Raw genomic sequence first — 16401 nt, forward strand, 5'->3', positions numbered from 1 at the left:
ATATTTATGTTTTTAACAGCTAAATTTGAAACCGCACACCAAGATAGAAGTGCTAAATTATAGAATGATAAAAGCACAGTAGTTTTTTTCTGTGGCTAGTTATCAATTTAGGAGAAAAATTCTTTGGTCCGAGAAGAAAAATATGGTAAGCAATTTGATAAAATATAAATTAGAATTATTTTCTGACTTCAACATCAAATACCATAAAACATGAAAAGACATTTTTATTAATTTGTAATATTTAATCATGTGTTTTACTGTGTACTTACTGTGAATATTTTACATTCCAATGTTCTTCACATAGTACAATATTTTCTTAATGTTTTGAACTATATATATATATATATATATATATACACATATATATATATATATATATATATATATATATATATATATAGTTGTATACCTGTATAAATTCTAATATAAATATATATATATAAAATACATAGCCGGTAGCCCGGCACTCCTTCCACACAGGTGTAATTTGGACATTTATATATATATATATATATATACATATATTTAAAAACAAACTTATATATATATACACTGTGTGCAGAATTATTAGGCAAATGAGTATTTTGACCACATCATCCTCTTTATGCATGTTGTCTTACTCCAAGCTGTATAGGCTCGAAAGCCTGCTACCAATTAAGCATATTAGGTGATGTGCATCTCTGTAATGAGAAGGGGTGTGGTCTAATGACATCAACACCCTATATCAGGTGTGCATAATTATTAGGCAACTTCCTTTCCTTTGGCAAAATGGGTCAAAAGAAGGACTTGACAGGCTCAGAAAAGTCAAAAATAGTGAGATATCTTGCAGAGGGATGCAGCACTCTTAAAATTGCAAAGCTTCTGAAGCGTGATCATCGAACAATCAAGCGTTTCATTCAAAATAGTCAACAGGGTCGCAAGAAGCGTGTGGAAAAACCAAGGCGCAAAATAACTGCCCATGAACTGAGAAAAATCAAGCGTGCAGCTGCCAAGATGCCACTTGCCACCAGTTTGGCCATATTTCAGAGCTGCAACATCACTGGAGTGCCCAAAAGCACAAGGTGTGCAATACTCAGAGACATGGCCAAGGTAAGAAAGGCTGAAAGACGACCACCACTGAACAAGACACACAAGCTGAAACGTCAAGACTGGGCCAAGAAATATCTCAAGACTGATTTTTCTAAGGTTTTATGGACTGATGAAATGAGAGTGAGTCTTGATGGGCCAGATGGATGGGCCCGTGGCTGGATTGGTAAAGGGCAGAGAGCTCCAGTCCGACTCAGACGCCAGCAAGGTGGAGGTGGAGTACTGGTTTGGGCTGGTATCATCAAAGATGAGCTTGTGGGGCCTTTTCGGGTTGAGGATGGAGTCAAGCTCAACTCCCAGTCCTACTGCCAGTTTCTGGAAGACACCTTCTTCAAGCAGTGGTACAGGAAGAAGTCTGCATCCTTCAAGAAAAACATGATTTTCATGCAGGACAATGCTCCATCACACGCGTCCAAGTACTCCACAGCGTGGCTGGCAAGAAAGGGTATAAAAGAAGAAAATCTAATGACATGGCCTCCTTGTTCACCTGATCTGAACCCCATTGAGAACCTGTGGTCCATCATCAAATGTGAGATTTACAAGGAGGGAAAACAGTACACCTCTCTGAACAGTTTCTGGGAGGCTGTGGTTGCTGCTGCACGCAATGTTGATGGTGAACAGATCAAAACACTTACAGAATACATGGATGGCAGGCTTTTGAGTGTCCTTGCAAAGAAAGGTGGCTATATTGTCACTGATTTGTTTTTGTTTTGTTTTTGAATGTCAGAAATGTATATTTGTGAATGTTGAGATGTTATATTGGTTTCACTGGTAAAAATAAATAATTGAAATGGGTATATATTTGTTTTTTGTTAAGTTGCCTAATAATTATGCACAGTAATAGTCACCTGCACACACAGATATCCCCCTAAAATACCTATAACTAAAAACAAACTAAAAACTACTTCCAAAACTATTCAGCTTTGATATTAATGAGTTTTTTGGGTTCATTGAGAACATGGTTGTTGTTCAATAATAAAATTAATCCTCAAAAATACAACTTGCCTAATAATTCTGCACTCCCTGTATATATATTTATATATGTATAGAGAGAGAAATATATATTTAAAAATAAAAACATTTCTTCTATGTGGAGTATTGGAATGCAAAATATGCGTAACTGCCTTCGGGTTGAGTGCTGTAGGTCTAACTCAGTGTCGGGGTAGCGTGCAATTGATTAGTGTAATTTTATGATTATTTTTTACATAAGCTCCATTGAAGTCTTTGGGGAGAAGAACTTAGCTCAATCACAATATCTAAAGTTCTGAAGTTAGTGTGTATCAGGTACAAGTTGTAATACACCTGATAACCGTGCGCATTAAACATTTATTTCCAGCTGTGTTTGCATATGAGCAAAAGCCCTATATATTGTGCTACTAAATAACTATTGTCAAACAATATTGTTTACAATCTAAAAGGATCATGTTCTTTCTACAGGTGATGCTTCATGATAACCAGACTGTAATTACAGAGGTTTGGATAGAAGGACTTCAGGATCTAAATGGAATCAGAATATTTCTCTTCCTTATAATCTTTACTGTTTATACTGTCATCCTAGCTGGGAACATGCTTGTAATATCAATGGTAATATCAAAAAGCAACCTCCATACACCAATGTACTTCTTCCTTAGTAACCTGTCAATTTCTGAATTAATTTTTACCACAAATATAGTTCCAAAATTCTTGCAGATTTTGTGGGCAAGGAAATGCAAAATCCCTCTAACTGAATGTTTAACACAGTTGTATATTTGTGGCTCTATAGCAGCAACAGAATGTTTTCTACTTGCTGCAATGTCATATGATCGTTATGTAGCCATATGTAACCCTTTACACTACAATTATTTCATGAGCTTCAGCATTTGTTACCAATTGGCTGCCTGGTGTTGGATAGGTGGCTTTTCCTATATGTTGACTACTCTCATTTTAGTTTGCCAATTGCACTTCTGTGGTCCAAATATAATTGATCATTTCTTTTGTGACTTTGCTCCAATGTTGGAGATTTCTTGCTCAGATGTTTCAATAGTACAACTGGAGGTATTTATTTCTAGTTCATTGGTAACACTTTTTCCATTTACTTTCATTATTGGAACTTATGTTTATATAATTCTTACAATCCTTAAAATTCCAACTACGACCGGGAGACAAAAATCCTTTTCAACTTGTAGTTCTCACCTAACTATTGTAACAATATTTTATGGCACACTTATTACTGTTTATGTGATACCTTCTAGGGGAAAGTCAAACACCATTAATAAGATTTTGTCTCTGATGTACACAATTGTGACACCAATGTTTAACCCAGTTATATACAGCCTGAGGAATCAAGGAATAAGAAAAGCTATAGTGAAAGATTTAAACATATAGGTCCATTTCATTTAAAAAACAACAACAAAAAAACTAAATAGGTAGTAATAACCATGTCTGTAATACATTTTTAGATTGTTGTACTGTATTGAAAAATATTATTAACCAAAAGATTATGACCCAGATTACGAGTGGAGAGCAAATGTTTGCACACGAGCATTAAGGGGTTTATCCCAGGGGTTTGCGCTTGTTGGGCTTACCGCTCATATTGAAAGTAAACGTGATCACTTGAGCACAATCCTGATTTACGCTAGAATGATAACCCAGCTTCAGAGCTCTGGTTAACTGTTTCGCGAAACAAAAAAGTTGCACAAAACACATCAAGAATACATTACAAAGTATAGTAATAATAACAGCATCTAATAAAAAATATTTAAAAAAAATATTGCACACAAAAGTTATAAGGGATCAGATATGAGCTAGAAAAAAGGCAGGCAAAGGGATTTAGCATTGAGATACATACATATGTCTAAAGATGTATATGCATGTGTGTGTGTTATACATATATATATATATATATATATATATATATATATATGTGTGTGTGTGTGTGTGTGTGTGTGTGTGTGTGTATCTTTATATTTGTACATATGTTTTTATGTATTTATATGTGTATATATGTGTTTACAGATATTCACATAAATACATATGTATACATGTATAGATATATACAGTCTACGAGTGCATCGGAGGCCTTTGCAGTTAAGTAGCTGAAAACATGAAAAAAAATTATATTTATGCAATATTATTTCTTTAAAAAGGTTTTAACTATGTATTTACTGTAAATATTTCACATTTCAATGTTCTGTACATAACAGAATATGTATTTCTAAATATATATTCTTCTATCTATCTATCTATCTATCTATCTATCCCTATATATAATCATGTATATATATATATATATATATATATATATATATATATATTGTACCAAAATACCATCAGATATATGTAGAAATATGTATTTATAAATAAATTGAACATGTTCTGTTATGTGAAGAACATTTGAATGTGAAATATTAATATTTTTATGTCAGGTTAGCACACATGAGAATATGCTATCATTATTATTATTATTATACTTTATTTATTAAGCGCCAACATATTAGTTTTGCGCGAGAGTGGGGTGTTAGCTTTTCCCACTTTTTTTTCTCCATTGACCTTTATGGGGGAATACTTGATTGTGTTTTTTTAATTAATTTGCTTGCTATTAACTTGTCACCCTTTTTTCAGTTTGTTTGCACCGCTTAGCTTATGAAGCGGTGTTTTCTATGAAATTGTTTTTATTGAAATATACTGCATTACTGATTTTTATGAATTGTTTTTTTTTTTCTCTTAAGGTCGACCTTAATTGTGTTTTCCTTTTCTTTTGTGTGATCTTATATCTATTTTAATAGTTTGATAGCTTCATTGTTGAGGATATTGAGTAAATTTGTACTGTATTAATAGACATCTGTGGTTAATTTTCTGCGTTTGTCCGCAGTTACATTTTTATCAGTCTTCACCAACTGATACTAATAAATAACATTTTAATTTAAATACCCATATTCAATTTTTATTGCTGTACGTTAGTTGTCAGCTTCCATTCTCTTTGTAATAAATTTGTTACATTTTAGAGTCATATACTATCCAATACAGTTACACTTTAGCTTTATGTGAGCGCTCCTGGGTATTTTTTTCCCTTATTTTTAACGTATATCCTATAGGGGAGTTGAGAGACCCTATATTTCCTTTGGAGTTTGTGTATTAGTTTTATCTTGGCGCAGGTTATCTTATATTTTTTGGAATACTTGAACGCGCACACAATATTCTATGTTGGCTTTTTGAGCTTGTTAGGTTAGCGTGACATTGAAAACAGTCTCTACTTTCAATTCATAATACGAGTGCAACCCAACAAGCACAAACAATTTACTTCTAGTACAATTAACGCTCGAGCGGAAGGGTTAATTAGTGCTCCACTTGTAATCTGGACCTATATTAGCATTGCATATGTTTTTTTCTTTATTTTTATACATGTAATGATCTACTTATAAAAATGTTTGTCTTGTAGATCTCAAAATTATTTTATATTTTTAATATTTAAATTCTATTAAAGTGTATGGGTAATTTTATCTCCCACAAACATATATTAGTATTTTTTTTTGTTATTAAATGTTTAATCAGTTTTATTAGTATCACTTACATATTGCTAATAACTGGACAGAGATTAACCCCTTAACTACTGAGCAATTTCCACCCCCTGTGCTATGCTGTTTGGGGTTTTTAGATGCTTCTTACATTTAAAGGGACATTGTACACTAGCTTTTTCTTTGCATAAATGTTTTGTAGTTGATCCATTTATATAGCCCATCTGGGAGTGTTTTTTGTTTAACAATCTATAGTTCTGCTTATTTTTGTGCTGATTTTCAGACTGCTAACCAAGCCCCAAAGTGTCAGATGTATTTGCTCCTTAACAGACTCCTGGTGGCTCCTGTTTATATTATTTGCCTTTTCATATGCAGGGAAGGGGGGAGGAGGGGACTGTCTGCTTTTCTTCCTTTCCCAGCTCCTTTCACTGGATATCCCAGCCTAACTTCATCAACAGTGTTAAACTGGGAGCTTCTAAGTAAGTTTTTAAAGGTTTTATACTGGATTTGTATATAAGTATCTGTGCATATTTTATATAGTAGTGTCTATTGCATGCAGTTATATGAAAATTGGTGTACACTGTCCCTTTAATTTCTACTTTAAGCTATTTTCAAAGTTTCATACAATATCATTATATCATGTATAAATCATGACGTAAGAAATCTACATCAAAATGTGTGTAAAAAATGTTTTATTTCTATTTAAATTTTAAAAATGAGGTTGTACACAATGATGTGTGTATGTGTGTTTTTTTTCCAATTAAAGGAACCCTCTTATTGCAAATACACATTTTTCCTATATATAAATGATTGTTATTTTTTAGCAGGGTCACTGTTTGTTTTAAAAAAGCACCTCTTTGTATTTTTATTTAAACACATGGGATAATAGAATTGGTTGCCGCCATTTTGACTGTATAGTGTGCCCAGTCAGGCACAAAATTGCCTGACACTACCTTAAAGGGACGCTGAACCCAAATTTTTTCTTTCGTGATTCAGATAGAGCATGTAATTTTAATCAACTTTCTTATTTACTCCTATTATCAAATTTTCTTCATTCTCTTGGAATCTTTATTTGAAATGTAAGAATGTAAGTTTAGATGCTGGCCCATTTTTGGTGAACAACCTGGGTTGTTCTTGCTGATTGGTGGATGAATTCACCCACCAATAAACAAGTTCTGTCCATCTCTGAACCAAAAAATAGCTTAGATGCCTTATTTTTCAAATAAAGATAGCAAGAGAATGAAAAAAAATTGAAAGAAGGAATAAATAAGAAAGTTGCTTAAAGGGCCACTGTAAGTAAATATTTTCTATGCCTGTTACTAACTAACTACCCCAAATACGCTTTTTATCAATAGCATTTCATTAACATATCTCTACCGTATATCAGAAATCTTGTCTGCAAATTTAATTGTTTTCCAAACCCACTCTGTGGGTATCCTTTGCTCTGTACCAATCCGTTTACAATACCTAGGTTTCAAAATGGCGCTTTAAACACAAAGTTATTGGTTTAAGTATTTTGAACACTCAGTGCTGAAAATAGTGGGCAGGATAACGTGACATCATCGGCGAATAAAAGATATAACTTTTAGAACGTTATGAAACTTAGTTTTGGAGAAAATAGTCAGTAGGTTTTAATTAAATTGTTTATTAAATTGTTTATTAACTTTAATATGTTAGTTGTTTAGCTTAAAAATTGTAGCAGAAAGTAATCCTTTAAAATTGCATGCTCTATCTGAATCACAAAAGAAAAACATTGGGTTCAGTGTCCCTTTAAATTATAGGATTGATACACATGTGTTATTCAGGTTGACCAGAAGGTGGTGCTGTTCTGTTTATTTCACATCCATTATTACCAAAAAATTGTTTCAGCGCCATTTTTATTTTTCATATTGCATAACTTCATCATAAAACAAGAACCTTTTACCACATCAGCATTTATTACCCCTGCATTACTTCACCACTCAGAACTCCTGTCTTCTGCCATCCACATCTCTCTGTAGTCTCTCACTCAGCTTCTTCCTGTTATGCTGTGCACCAAACCCCACCCTCCTTCAGCACACCTAAAACCGTGGACTTCAGTTCAATTTACCATGCAGTATTGTTTGTCTGCCATAAAAGGGCAGATGATGCTAAAACCTTTCCATCCACCTTACATTATTAGAGGGCGATTTATCAAGCTGAGGAGGATAGGGGCACACATATGTGCCCCTGTCCACGCAGCTCACCTCTGGTGGGTTGAATTCCCCTGGCAGAAATTCAGCATTGCACACGAGCGCTATTTTGCCCTTGCATGCAATCCCACCCCCTTCCCACGCACAGCCAATCACGCGCTGTCAGGAGCTGTCAATCTCCACGGTCGGACTAGACCACAGAGATTGAATTTTGCCACTTTAGAGGTGGAGAAAGATTAGGGAAGCAGCGGTCTGATGACCGCTGCTTGTTAAATACGGCATGCAGGTTCGCTTGTGAGAACCTGCAGCCATAGTGGGTTAAAAGGCTTGCAAAGCCTTTGATAAATCAACCCCTTATTGTCTGTTTCCTCTATTGTCATATCCACGATGGGCTGTGCTAACCATCAGGTTTAGAATACATAAACATATTAGGTTTCTAACTAGTGTTTTTATTTCTTTGAGAGCACTAAATTGTTATATACAGTATATATATAATCTGGGTTTTTTGGGTGTATGTGTTTAAATTTTTTTGGCAAAAGAGCTGTTAACTTTAGGGCAATAACCTACAAAAGGCCCTTTTAAGGGCTATTGGTAGTTTATTATAGATTTGTTTTTTTTATTTTGGGGTTTATTATAGATTTGTTTTTTTTATTTTGGTATTAGAATAGGAATAACTTATTATTTTGGATAATTTTGTTTGTTATTTTTTGTAATGGTAGTTTTTTTATTTTTGGGGTGTTTCTTTTTTAGATTAAGGCTTTTTTATTTTTAATGGGCTGTAAAAGAGCTGAATGCCCTTTTAAGGGCAATGCCCATACAAATGCCCTTTTTGGGGCAATGGGTAGATTGTTTTTTTTTTTACTTCATTTTTTTTAATTTGGGAGTTGGGGTGGGGGGTTCTAATGTTAGTGGGTATTTGTTTTAATTTATTGGCAAAAAACTGTTAACTTTAGGGCAATGCCCTACAAAAGGCCTTTTTAAGGGCTATTGGTAGTTTATTATAGATTAGTTTTTTTATTTTGGGGTGTTTTTTGTTTTTTTAAAAGGGGTATTAGAATAGGAATAACTCATTATTTTGGATAATTTTGTTTGTTATTTTTTGTAATGGTAGTTCTTTTTATTTTTTGCAATTTTTTTATTATTATTTTTTAGTAATGTTAGGTTTTATTATTTTTAGTAATGTTAGTTTTTTATTTTGGTATTATTAGATTTTTTAAACAAGCAATGTTAGTTTTTTTTTTAGTTTAAGCATAGGTTTTATTATTATTTCACAGGTAAGTTTGTATTTATTTTTAAATTGGTACGGCTAGACTACAAGTTTTGCGTTATGAGTAAAAAAGCAGCGTTATGGGTTATAACACTGCTTTTTCACTACCGCTGCTATTATGAGTCTTGTAGGTACAGCTGTCCCGCACACTTTTTTGGCCGTACCGCAAATTAATTTACGCAATTTGCGTAAAGTCTTTTTTCAATGGGACTTTCATCGCGCCGGTATTACAAGCTTTTTTTGGAGGCCAAAAAGTGAGCGGTACAGCCTATCCTGCAAGATTCGTAACGCATTCTAAAGTCAGTAGTTATGAGTTTTACGCTACAAAGCTGTAGCATAAAACTCATAACTAAAGTGCTAAAAAGTACACTAACACCCATAAACTACCTATTAACCCCTAAACCGAGGCCCTCCCGCATCGCAAACACTAAAATAAAATTATTAACCCCTAATCTGCCGCTCCCGACATCGCAGCCACTATAATAAACATATTAACCCCTAAACCACCGCACTCCCGCATCGTAAAAACAAGTTAAATATTATTAACCCCTAATATGCTGTCCCTAACATTGCCGCCATCTACCTACATTTATTAACCCCTAATCTGCCGCCCCCAACGACGCTGCCACTATACTATATTTATTAACACCTAAACCTAAGTCTAACCCTAACCCTAACACCACCTAACTTAAATATAATTAAAATAAATCTAAATAAAAATTACAATCATTACCTAAATAATTCCTATTTAAAACTAAATACCACCAAAAAAATAGACCCTAAGCTAGCTACAATATAACTAATAGTTACATTGTAGCTAGCTTAGGGTTTATTTTTATTTTACAGGCACATTTGTATTTATTTTAACTAGGTAGAATAGTTACTAAATAGTTATTAACTATTTAATAGCTAACTAGCTAAAATAAATACAAATTTACCTGTAAAATAAAACCTAACCTGAGTTACACTAACACCTAACCTTACACTACAATTAAATTAATTAAATTAATTCAATACAATTACCTAAATTAAAAAAAAAAACACACTAAATTACACAAAATAAAAAACTAATTATCAGATATTTGAACTAATAACACCTAATCTAATAGCCCTATCAAAATAACCCCCCCCCCCAAATATAAAAAAAAAACCTAGCCTAAACTAAACTACCAATAGCCCTTAAAAGGGCCTGTTGCGGGGCATTTCCCCAAAGAAATCAGCTCTTTTACCTGTAAAAAAATACAAACAACCTCCCCAACAGTAAAACCCACCACCCACACAACCAACCCCGCAAATAAAATCCTAGCTAAAAAAAACTAAGCTCCCCATTGCCCTGAAAAGGGCATTTGGATGGGCATTGCCCTTAAAAGGGCATTTAGCTCTATTGCTGCCCAAAACCTTATCCTAACCTAAAAATAAAACCCACCCAATAAACCCTTAAAAAAACCTAACACTAACCCCCGAAGATCCACTTACAGTTTTGAAGACTGGATATCCATTTCAATAGAATGCAAGCTCAATCCTATTGGCTGATTGGATCAGCCAATAGGATTAAAGCTCAATTCTATTGGATCAGCCAATAGAAATTTTTCATCTTTAATTCCGATTGGCTGAATTCTATCATTCAATCAGAATTTAAGGGACGCCATCTTGGATGACGTCATTTAATGGAACCTTCATTCTTCGTTAGACGTCAGAAGAAAAGTATGCTCCCTGCCGGATGTCTTGAAGATGGACCCACTCCGCGCCAGATGGATGAAGATAGAAGATGCAGTCTGGATGAAGACTTCTGCCCGTCTGGAGGACCACTTCTGCCAGCTTGATGAAGACTTCTCCCGGCTTCCTTGAGGATGGATGTCCGGTCTTCAAAACTGTAAGTGGATCTTCGGGGGTTAGTCTTAGGTTTTTTAAGGGTTTATTGGGTGGGTTTTATTTTTAGGTTAGGGTTTGGGCAGCAATAGAGCTAAATGCCCTTTTAAGGGCAATGCCCATCCATATGCCTTTTCAGGGCAATGGGGAGTTTAGGTTTCTTTAGTTAGGATTTTATTTGGGGGGTTGGTTGTGTGGGTGGTGGGTTTTACTCTTGGAGGGGTTGTTTGTATTTTTTTACAGGTAAATGAGCTGATTTATTTGGGGCAATGCCCCGCAAAAGGACCTTTTAAGGGCTATTGGTAGTTTAGTTTAGGCTAGGTTTTTTATTTTGGTGGGGCTTTTTTATTTTGATAGGGCTATTAGATTAGGTGTAATTAGTTTAAATATCTGATCATTTGTTTTTTATTTTGTGTAATTTAGTGTTTTTTTAAATTTATTTAATTGTTTTTAATTTAGGTAATTTATTTAATTGTAGTGTAAGGTTAGGTGTTAGTGTAAGACAGGTTAGGTTTTATTTTACAGGTAAATTTGAGGTTAATAGGTTTAGTTAGTGTTGGCAATGTGGGGGCGGTGGTTTAGGGGTTAATAGCTTTATTTAGTGTCGGTGATGTCGGGTAATGGCGGTTTAGAGGTTAATAGGTTTAGTTAGTGTTGGCGATGTGGGGGGCAAAGGTTTAGGGGTTAATAGGTTTAGTTAGTGTTGATGTTGTGGGGGTGGCGGTTTAGGGGTTAATAGCTTTATTTAGTGTTGGGAATGACGGTTTAGATAATTTTGTTTTGGCAAATTAGTTATGTTAAGCTAATTCATTTTTCGGATCCATTCGTTATTTCAGATCTATTCTTTATTCATATTCATTATTCTATTCTAACGTTTACAATAGAAGAATGAATATGAATAACTAACGGATCCGAAAAACAATTTAACTTAAAGGGACCCTAAACCCACATTTTGTCTTTTGTGATTCAGATAGAGCATGCAATTTTAAGCAACTTTCTAATTTACTCCTATTATCAAATTTCCTTCATTCTCTTGGTATCTTTATTTGAAAAGCACAAATGTAAGTTTAGATGCCGGACAATTTTTGGTGTACAACCTGGGTTGTTCTTGCTGATTGGTGGATAAATTCACCCACCAATAAACAAGTGCTGTCCAGGGTACTGAACCAAAATCTGTCTGGCTCCTTAGCTTAGATGCCTTCTTTTTCAAATAAAGATAGCAAGGATTTTTATTTTGGGGGGTTGGTTGGGTGGTGGGTTTTAACTTAGGACAATGCCCTACAAAAGGCCTTTTTAAGGTCTATTGGTAGTTTATTGTAAGTTAGGGGGTGTTTTATTTTTGGGGGGGCGCTTTTTATTTTTATAAGGCTATTAGATTAGGTGTAATTGTTTTTATTTAATTTTGTTTATTTTTTGTAATCTTAGTGTTTTTTTATTTTTCGTTATTTCAGTGTGTATTATTTTTGTAATCTTATATTTTTTATTTTTTTTCGTAGGATTTTTTTTTTTAATTTGTAAATTAGGTTTTTTAATTGGTATTTTTTATTTTATTTTATTAGAATAGTAATGGTAGGTTAATGTATAGTTTAATGTTAGGTTTATTTTTATTTCACAGGTAAGTTTTTATTTATTTAAATATAGTTATATTGTAATTTAAATTTAAATTTAGAGGGTGTTAGGTTTAGGGGTTAATATTATCATATATTAAGTAAGAAAGAAATAACTAATGAATATATAGTTATTTAAAGAATGACAAGGCAGCACTCAGATCCATGAAAACAAAGTGGTTTTATTGAGTTCTCTCCACCTGTGTCCACGACACCAATTGTTCCCAAAGAAAAAATTGTTAATAAAATTGAGTAACAAACATTACCAGGCCTGGACCACAGTAATCTGATTGCACGATAACAGAGAGCACATAAGTGTAAAAACACGCTCTCAAAACCTTAATCATGAACCTATCAAATAAATGTGAAAAAGTATACAATTGTAGCAAGATTGTTTAAACAGGTGAGCATTCAGTTACACTCAGTTGACATTGTGTCCATATAGAAGCCCTTAGTGTGAATCACACACTCCATATAGAAAAGTCACAGTTGCTACAAACAGACCTCCAGTGTTACTGAAGTCAGCCAGCTGTTTTAGAAAAAGCCTCACCACAGTTTGCGGTAAAGTTCCTGTGTCCTTATAAAGCGTGTTACCAGAATGAAAGCAAGGTAATCCCTTCTGTTATGCTGCAGCTCCACAGTATTCACGGCAGCCGGACCCTTTCAACTTCACAGGGAAATCCAGTGTAACAGATCCTCCCTTGTAGCCACAGAAGAGGAACCCAGACAAGGCTGTATAAGCTGAAAACTTGCGCTGGCAAACTTGAATCAAACACGGTAAGTCAAAAACCTGTGTTACCGTGTTTGATAGGTCTGTTTGTAGCAACTGTGACTTTTCTATATGGAGTGTGTGATTCACACTAAGTGCTCCTATATGGACACAATGTCAACTGAGTGTAACTGAATGCTCATCTGTTTAAACAATCTTGCTACAATTGTATACTTTTTCACATTTATTTGATAGGTTCATGATTAAGGTTTTGAGAGCGTGTTTTTACACTTATGTGCTCTCTGTTATCGTGCAATCAGATTACTGTGATCCAGGCCTGGTAATGTTTGTTACTCAATTTTATTAACAATTTTTTCTTTGGGAACAATTGGTGTCGTGGACACAGGTGGAGAGAACTCAATAAAACCACTTTGTTTTCATGGATCTGAGTGCTGCCCTGTAATTCTTTAAATAACTATATATTCATTAGTTATTTCTTTCTTACTTAATATATGATAATAGGTACTTTATGACTGCAAGCACCTCTAATGATCCGTTTCCTGAGTAGAGTGCACACTATTGTATTTGGTTAATTGTTTAGGGGTTAATAGTTTAATTTAGTGATTTGTGATGTGGGGGCCGGCGTTTAAGGGGTTAATATGTTTAGTTTAGTCATTATGATGTGGGGGCTGGCGATTTAGTGGTTTATAGGTTTATTTAGTGGCAGCAATGTGGGGGGCCAGAGGTTTAGGGGTGAATAGATTTATTTAATGTCAGTGATGTGGTGGTTTAGGGGTTTATATATTTAAATAGTGTTGGCGATGTGGGTGGGCGGCAGATTAAGGGTTAATAACTTTATTTAATAGTGGCAGATTAGGGGTTAATAATTTTAATATAGTGTTTGCGATGCGTGATGGTGGCGGTTTAGGGGTTAATAGGTAGCTTATGGGTGTTAGTGTACTTTGTAACATTTTAGTTATGATTTTTGTGAAACATTTTTGTTACACAATATCCATAACTACTGGTCTCAGATGACGGTATGGATCATGTCAGTATAGGCTGTAACGCAAAGTTTTTTAACCTGAACGCACAACCTGTAATACGGGCGCAATGAAAATCCTGCACCAAAACGTAATTTTTTGAGTGCAAAATGGACGTTGCATTACAGGCTAAAATGCTTGCGATATATCTATACAGCCGCTACTCGTAATATACGTTTCTGGCCATTCCAGCGTAATGGCCAATTTTTCAGCGTTTAAAACCATAATGCAAAACTCATAGGGGGGTAGTTATCAAGCCGTCAACCTCAAATACGCTGGAATTCCGCAGCGTATTTGTGGCGAGGCTGATTCGCCTTAGTTATCAAAGGCTCGAGACCGGCAAAAGTAGAATTTTGTGACGTAAGCATCAATCCACCGGACTCAGTCCGACACAGATCGATTCTTACGTCACTCCAGATGTTCCGCACACAAGTGCGGCACATTCTCACTACTTTTGCTAGCTATCATAAAACTAGCAGGTACGCTCGGCACTTTTACGGCCCAGCGTACCTGGTTTTCAATCCGCCACCCCTGGAGGCGGCGGATCCCATAGGAATCAATGGGAGTCTGACCATAGCGAAAGTACAAGTTCGCTGCTGATAGACATCCCATTGATTTCTATGGGAGCTGTCTGCACCTAACACCCTAACATGTACCCCGAGTCTAAACACCACTAATCTGACCCCCCCTACACCGCCGCAACTAAATAAAGTTATTACCCCCTAAACCGCCGCTCCCGGAGCCCACCACAAGCTACTCTATACATATTAACCCCTAAACCGCCACTCCCGGAGCCCACCGCAACTATAATAAATGTATTAACCCCTAAACCGCTGCTCCCTGAACCCGCCGCAACCTATATTAAACCTATTAACCCCTAATCTGCCCCCCCTACACCGTCGCCACCTATAATAAATTTATTAACCCCTATCCTGCCCCCCACTACGCCGCCGCCACTGTAATAAAATGATTAACCCCTAAACCTAAGTCTAACCCTAACCCTAACGCCCCCCTAACTTAAATATTAATTAAATAAATCTAAATAAATTAACTCTTATTAACTAAATGAATCCTATTTAAAACTAAATACTTACCTTTAAAATAAACCCTAATATAGCTACAATATAAATAATAATTATATTCTAGCTATCTTAGGATTTATATTTATTTTACAGGTAACTTTCAATTTATTTTAACCATGTACAATAACTATTAAATAGTTATTAACTATTTAATAGCTTACCTAGCTAAAATAAAGAGAAATGTACCTGTGAAATAAATCCTAACCTAAGTTACAATTACACCTAACACTACACTATACTTTAATAAATTATTCCTATTTAAAAATAAATACTTACCTGTAAAATAAACCCTAAGATAGCTACAATGTAATTAATAATTATATTATAGCTATCTTAGGATTTATATTTATTTTACAGGTAACTTTGTATTTATTTTAGCTAGTTAGAATAGTTATTAAATAGTTATTAACTATTTAATAACTACCTAGCTAAAAGAAATACAAAATTACCTGTAAAATAAATCCTAACCTAAGTTACAATTAAACCTAATACTACACTATCATTAAATTAACTAAATAAACTACCTACAAATAACTACAATTAAATACAATTACATAAACTAACTAAAGTACAAAAAATAAAAAAGCTAAGTTACAAAAAATAAAAAATTAAGTTACAAACATGTTAAAAATATTACAACAATTTTTAGCTACTTACACCTAATCTAAGCCCCCTAATAAAATAACAAACCCCCCCCCAAAATAAAAAAAATCCCTACCCTATTCTAAATTAAATAAATTTCAAAGCTCTTTTACCTTACCAGCCCTTAAAAGGGCCATTTGTGGGGGCATGCCCCAAAAAGTTCAGCTCTTTTGCCTGTAAAAGAAAAATACAACCCCCCCAACATTAAAACCCACCACCCACATACCCCTAATCTAACCCAAACCCCCCTTACAAAAACCTAACACTAATCCCCTGAAGATCATCCTACCTTGAGTCGTCTTCACTCAGCCGAGCCACCGATGGAACTGAAGAGGACATCCGGAGCGGAAGAAGTTAATCCTCCAAGCGGCGCTGAAGAAATCTTCCATCCGATGAAGTCATCATCCAGGCGGCGCTGAAGAGGTCTTCTATCCG

General features: G+C 34.7%; 1 protein-coding gene across 1 annotated transcript; it reads left to right on the forward strand.

The window, feature by feature from the left end:
• The first annotated feature begins 2526 nt into the window (after positions 1 to 2526).
• LOC128647013 (olfactory receptor 472-like) lies at positions 2527 to 3450 on the forward strand. Its single transcript, XM_053699824.1, has one exon. The coding sequence runs from the start codon at positions 2527 to 2529 to the stop codon at positions 3448 to 3450; it is 924 nt and encodes a 307-aa protein (XP_053555799.1).
• Positions 3451 to 16401: the final 12951 nt, after the last annotated feature.

The sequence above is a fragment of the Bombina bombina genome, chromosome 2, assembly GCF_027579735.1.
Source record: "Bombina bombina isolate aBomBom1 chromosome 2, aBomBom1.pri, whole genome shotgun sequence".
Classification (NCBI taxonomy): domain Eukaryota; kingdom Metazoa; phylum Chordata; class Amphibia; order Anura; family Bombinatoridae; genus Bombina; species Bombina bombina.